The sequence below is a fragment of the Anneissia japonica genome, unplaced genomic scaffold (genome assembly GCF_011630105.1).
Source record: "Anneissia japonica isolate Jap-2015-1 unplaced genomic scaffold, ASM1163010v1 scaffold1489_len2284818_cov182, whole genome shotgun sequence".
In the NCBI taxonomy this organism is placed as follows: Eukaryota; Metazoa; Echinodermata; class Crinoidea; order Comatulida; family Comatulidae; genus Anneissia; species Anneissia japonica.
In genome coordinates this window covers 705492-711631 of record NW_022698455.1, presented here as the reverse complement: position 1 = coordinate 711631, position 6140 = coordinate 705492, and the positions used below count along the sequence as shown (strand labels likewise).

Here is a 6140-nt window from a genome sequence, read left to right as displayed (position 1 = left end):
CTAATGCTATTATACGTCTAAATGGGTGCAAAGCCCACTGGTAGAATTTTACCTGACTACCGACATTGTTTATGAAAACCCAAAAATAGAACAAATACAACAGCTTTTCAATGGTTTCCATAGTAATCTATCGCGTTTTAGAATAGCTCTTTCTAGTCACGAGTTGAACCGCAACTGATAAAAAGGAAATTGGAAAGAGATTTAGTACAACCCGTGGCCCACCACAGTCCATTATTGATTCATAAACAGTACTGAGATATAGGTAGCTATAATTTTTACCTGTTACCATTTTATAGAGAGCTACTGATTGCCTTCAATTATTAAATTTGTTGACATCATACAAGGTAGGTCATGATAACATATAAGTGTTTTCTTAAGCATATAATAAAATAATTTACATGGTTTAATGAGACGAAGTTGATGGTGTTGTTAGCGGGAAAATCGGCCAGATAGCATGCACAGAATGTTGTTGTTCATGTAACACACACACTTTTTGTTATTAAGCTCTTTCAGAAGTTACGATAGTTTTATATAACAAACTCATTCCACATTCAATAGCATTATGCGAGTCGTAATATCATCTTCTTTTCATTTGGCCAGTGCTGTTAAATATTCACATCTGCATTTGTTTAAATTTCACTATACACTAGGCCTATATAGCATCTTACCTCGTGCTTTTCGTGGTCCTATTCTTCACTTCAAACAAGCAAAAACAAAAATTTAAAAAAATAAAAAACGCGTTATGATGTAGGGTTACCCCACTCAGAACCAAAATTAAACCCTGTAAACAGAACTATAAAAATACTCCCAAGATGGTTATTCTTATTGGCGCAGCTACATTCGACATAGCAACCCAGGGGATATGTTAAAATTGTAATGATTGCAGAGTCCTGATGCATGATTTGAGACTAACGTTAGAAGAAACCCATTGTTAAATCATAGGAGGTAAACACAACTAGGCCTACACTTAGGTTATTTTGAAATACGTCTATTGGGTTTTATCGTCAATGACATTCCTACTTAATTTAACCAAGGAACAGTGCTCATGAAAATGCATTTCGATTGTCCTACAAATAATGTACCGTATGTCATACAGGACTCTTCTGTGCTGCCGATTGTCTCTGTTGTTCTAATCACAGTGTTTCGTCAGTAGCCGTCTTTTCAAATCATACAATATAGCATTACACCGACTTTTGTGCCACAGTTCAGTCTCAGTGTTTTCTTCTGTTCACTGTGACTCGTCAATATCATTCTTTACTTTACAGGGATAATAAAAATTTGTTTTCCACAAGATGCAAAAAACTTTTGTATTTTTCAAAAAATAAGTTTAAACTCTAAGCGTAGGCTTTTGTATTGTGATATAGTTACATTGGTAAAGCGATCCACCAAAGTTGACTAATGACTGTTAAACTGATGACGCAAGATAGCCAATAACAATTGCATAATCAATAATAGTATAATTTGAAATTGCCAAAAAAGAAACCCCTTTCAAATAGACCCATCTTAGAGGAAAGAGTTTCACCCAGATGTATAGCGATTGCTTTTAACATGCCGAAGATCTTTGGCCCATGAGGTCAACTCTAAAAATAATTTGGCCCTTCAAACAAAATTAATTAAGAACCAGTGGGTTAGACTTTTAGCAGGCACCAGACATTGGTCCGTTGGTTACATATAATTCGGTGTATTTTATAATAGTGCCTATCCTATCGGTACTTTGTGATTCGTCTGAGGTGCTAAAATATCTATATAGGTGCAATATAGATGCCCGTATAGATGCTGTATATCACGACGTCTCTGGTACATCGGTAGATTCGCGAGTTTTGAACATACGGTAGTGGTTAGGTTTATGCTATGTCACAACATGACGTTAACACAACGTTTAAGCAACGTTAGTTAGTTGGAAATATGAATACGTATTTATGGTTCTACAAAAACAAGAAAAAAGAGTTTTAAACATCAAACTATAACGTAATTATAACGTCAAATTGTTAGCTGGTAGTTAATGAATGTCGGATCGACATTTAAATCTCAGTTTGCATGATATGATATTGAAAAATGACGTATATCACTTTGCACAAGGTACATATCGCTGCCAGACCTACTTTAACGTCGAATTTTTACCTGATTGGTTTTGTGAAGCAAGAATGCGAATATATTTTTACATTTTGAACATGAAGTTTCCTATGCAGACTGTGCGCCACAGGCACGTCAAGATTTTACCATTAACGGATTTTTGTTTCATTGCGTTTTAACGTTCTTTCGAATTTGGTTGTGCATCAGATCGTAATTCGAAGACACTCGATAATGGTTATATATTTTTTATGTACCATAACATCACTTCATTGTAAATGATTTCTCGACAACACCACATTAGTGTAAGTCTGCATAAAATATTGCTAATGGTAATTGCCGCACCAGTCGGCACAACAGTTTTAAGAGGTATACAACTCTGTGGATATAATATAACGTCTCTCGAAGTCCTCCTGATGTGGCGTTGCTATAGAAACTGTTGTTCAGCAACTAATCGTTGTTATGTACGCCGACATTAATTTTCCGAATGCCAATCCCAAATGTCATGTATATAGGGCCTAATAAATGATTGAAGCTAGTGCAATCATAAGTACCAGTACTTTGAAAGTCCAAACAACTGATGAACGATCTTAATTTCATATAAAAACAAAGAAACGATATTTTGAATAATAAAAATTAACATTAATGAATACCATTTTAAACATTTTTAACTTAATAACTTTTTTCACGCAATTTAATTTTAGACCTGAACCACCATCATATTTACGCATGACGTGTGCCGCGTTTGCAAAGGCGTAGTATTTCAAATATTTTATCGTATAAAATAACGAGCAGTTTTAATTACTATGGTACCGTAACATCTATATTGCTATGCCGTTTTGTTGGCCGATTGGGATTATTATCGAGCAGAATGTTGATAGAGTCGGCCTATGTTTGTAAAGAGCAATACAAACACATAAGCCTACACTTTTTTTACTTGCGTCTTTCAGGATTGCTATCCTCGATATTTCGGAATTGCTTAACTTCCTTGTCCATACAAAGGCCCGTGCAAGGCAGATGTCAATCATATTAATCTAATATCTCACATGGGTGCCGTTTGCTTCATCTAAATAAATCGCATGAAATGCTGAATACTTTATTGTAAGGCCAATAGTTCAACGTATCTATTTAATGATTGTGTTTTTAAAAATAAATATTGAATTTCAAGAGAATTGAAAGATTATTACTTCTGCAGGTGGAACTAAATGCACAACGACAAGCTAAAGTCGACCCGCTGATAAAACATCGAGGGTTGTGATTGGCTAATGAAGGGCGCGCTCGCTTATTGTCTAATTATTTTCTTAGCTCTACCAGGAAAGTAGACATGGCAACCGTATGTAATATTCTATCATCATACAACAACAAATGGTTAAACTAAAGATGCAGGGGAGAAAGTGTAAATCTATCGAGAATTATGAACCTTGTAGGGTATAATAAGGACATGCTCTCCAATATGCATATACCCGTTTATAAGTCGACTGGGGCAAGGCACTTCGGTGGTTTGGGAGCTATGTCAGGAGAAATGTCATTGCACGAACTTATATCACAAAGACGCCGAGAGAGAAAAGGACTCTCTGTACCCTACTGTGACGACGAGCTATCTCTTGAAGGGGAATGTTCCCGACACTCGTCTTCTTATCGTGATATCATGAACGCCCATCGGAAAAAACAGCACATACACTCGGTGCTTGATTTAATGGGCAGAAGACACAAAAAACGGAGAGTTCAGAGCAAGCAATATGAGACAAATATATATAAAAGAATAACGCGTTCTAATGGGCCTAATCAGGGTGATTCGAAAGTGAAAGCATCTGAAGCTTATCGAGAGCGAGGCAGGAGACTTGCAATTCCTGATAACAAAATGAGAACTACTTACAAAGACATGATGAAACAGGTGGGCCAGACGACACCATGCACCGATATCAACAACAATAAAGTTTATGTAAGTAAAAATTACTTTATATATCGTCCCCAGCTCAGTAGACATTATAAACCTTCTTAATATGCAAGTGCGCCCGTGTGCGCGCGTGTGTGTAATTTGAATATGCATGTATATCACACATGTAGCTCGGCAAAAGATGAGCACGTGTGCACAGTTTACCATCTTGTACTTGCGCAGACATTTAATTAATTGAAATGTTACTGATAATGCGGTCTGAAAAGTAAACATTTTGTGGATTTGTTATTTAGTCTATCCAATAAAATATGTTCTTGTTGCGTTTCAAATTAACTACAGTAACTTGATGAAGCCACACGAAATTTTAAGAACAAAATTTTATTTTATTTAATGTATGTGTAACAAAAAATCGTAATCGTAAGTTGAAAATTCGAATTTACATTTTGTTAAATAAGTCTATCACTATCAATACATACTTTTATTTACATTTTTTAGACTTCCAGGAGAGGAAAATTCTTGGCAAGAGTAACCCTGATAATTTTATTACTCAGGATGGCAAAAACGTATATATTCAGGTAAGTATATTGTACATTCAGAATGGAGTAATAGAAAATGAATGTTTTGATCTAGGTATTTTTGAAAGCATGAATTTTGCTGCAGAATCAGAAAAATAACACTCATAAATTCAGCATCTTTAGATTAAGTTAGAAAATACCACCTGCAATTGGATATAAAAATATAAAAGACTATTAATTCACATAGGAAGTATTTATCTTTCTAGAGGATTGTTAAGATCCGTCATTAATTTGAATTTCTCTTTTTATTGTGGTATACATAGTGAGAGCGATCGGCAGATTGTAAACCTTTATACAGCAATGGATGCTGCGCAAGCCGCAGATAGCTATAAAATACAGAATGACTTGGTGTTTGATATTACCAGATTCAAGGCTAGCAAAAAGGTGATATGATGATAATTATGATAATGACAATGATGATGATGATGATCATCGTTATAATGATGATAATATTAATAACTAATAAGGATTAATAATAATGAAAAATAATGATAAAAACAATTATATGTACAATGATAATACTGATTATAATAATGATGATATGACGTTTATAATTGCGGTGATGATGATGATGATCAGACAGCAATGACGACGACGTTTATGATGATGATGATAATAATGACACTGATGGTGATGATGACGATGATAGTGACTTGATAGTTTTTGTTCTTACCACGTTTAAGTATATAATACTGAATCTGCCATAATTTTATTTTTCTAATTGTTCGCACTTTTATGTCGTCAGAGGCGTGTATCCAAAGCAACGAAACGAGTTCTAAATATCAAACCAGGAGATAGAAAAGAAGCGGATATTTACCATGTAGGTAGCTAGGCCTATTTTGCTTTAATGACAAAACAATCCAATATATAAAAGGGAAATCCACCCATCAAAAGGTTTAGGTAAAGTGGCAAATTATCGTTATTCCTGTTCATTCCTTTTGAACTTAGGGTTGATTTTTGAAGATGGTTTTGTATTTTATATTGATGCCTTCAATGTTCTATTGCGAGCCTATGTTTTTCTTCTTTTAATATAGGCCTATATGCCTATGCCTACTAAATTTTTATATTGACTATGATTTTGGAAGAAAATTGAGAAAGAATATCGAAAAAAACCAGCAGCAAAAATACAATGGGTGGAAACGAAAAACGATTTTACATATTGTTTTACCTTAAAAACAATGATGAACCTATATTAATTTTTATTGTTCGTTTTATAGTTTCTGACTTTGTATTGATAGGTGCAAGTTGAACTACAAAGACATAAGCCTCTAGGACGGTTTCCGATCGAGATGCAGAAGCGCCTAATAGAAAAATCGTGGTTCGAAGCATACGAGCAGCATCGGGTGGTAATTCGTTTTAATCACCGTCCATGGACCTTTTATGTTATACTTTCCGGCTCAGGTATCTCGTTTACATTATTACAGAAAAAAGTTCAATTTGATATACTATGTAACACATCTAGAAGTATGTACCGTATATATTAAATATATATATATACACATTATAAATATATATATAGGCCTATATAACATGCATATATATAAAATATAACATTAATACATACAAATACTTTTAAGTATGGGTATGAATTAATGTAT

At 34.3% G+C, this 6140-nt stretch overlaps 1 protein-coding gene across 6 annotated transcripts in view; it reads left to right on the top strand.

Moving 5' to 3' along the window:
- LOC117102570 overlaps positions 1-6140 on the top strand; it is a 15857-nt gene that overhangs the window by 1494 nt on the left and 8223 nt on the right. For 2 of the 6 annotated variants that reach the window (XR_004444441.1, XM_033242888.1), the window contains exons 2-6: positions 3266-4012; positions 4463-4542; positions 4806-4926; positions 5288-5362; positions 5781-5943. Coding sequence is in view for 5 of the 6 variants with exons in the window: in XM_033242888.1 (XP_033098779.1) it covers positions 3485-4012; positions 4463-4542; positions 4806-4926; positions 5288-5362; positions 5781-5943 (967 nt within the window). In the remaining variant the exon portion in view is untranslated. Of the gene's footprint in view, positions 1-78; positions 345-3020; positions 4013-4462; positions 4543-4805; positions 4927-5287; positions 5363-5780; positions 5944-6140 lie in introns of those variants that run through there. The other 4 variants (XM_033242892.1, XM_033242893.1, XM_033242891.1 and 1 more) reach the window with 4 other exon arrangements.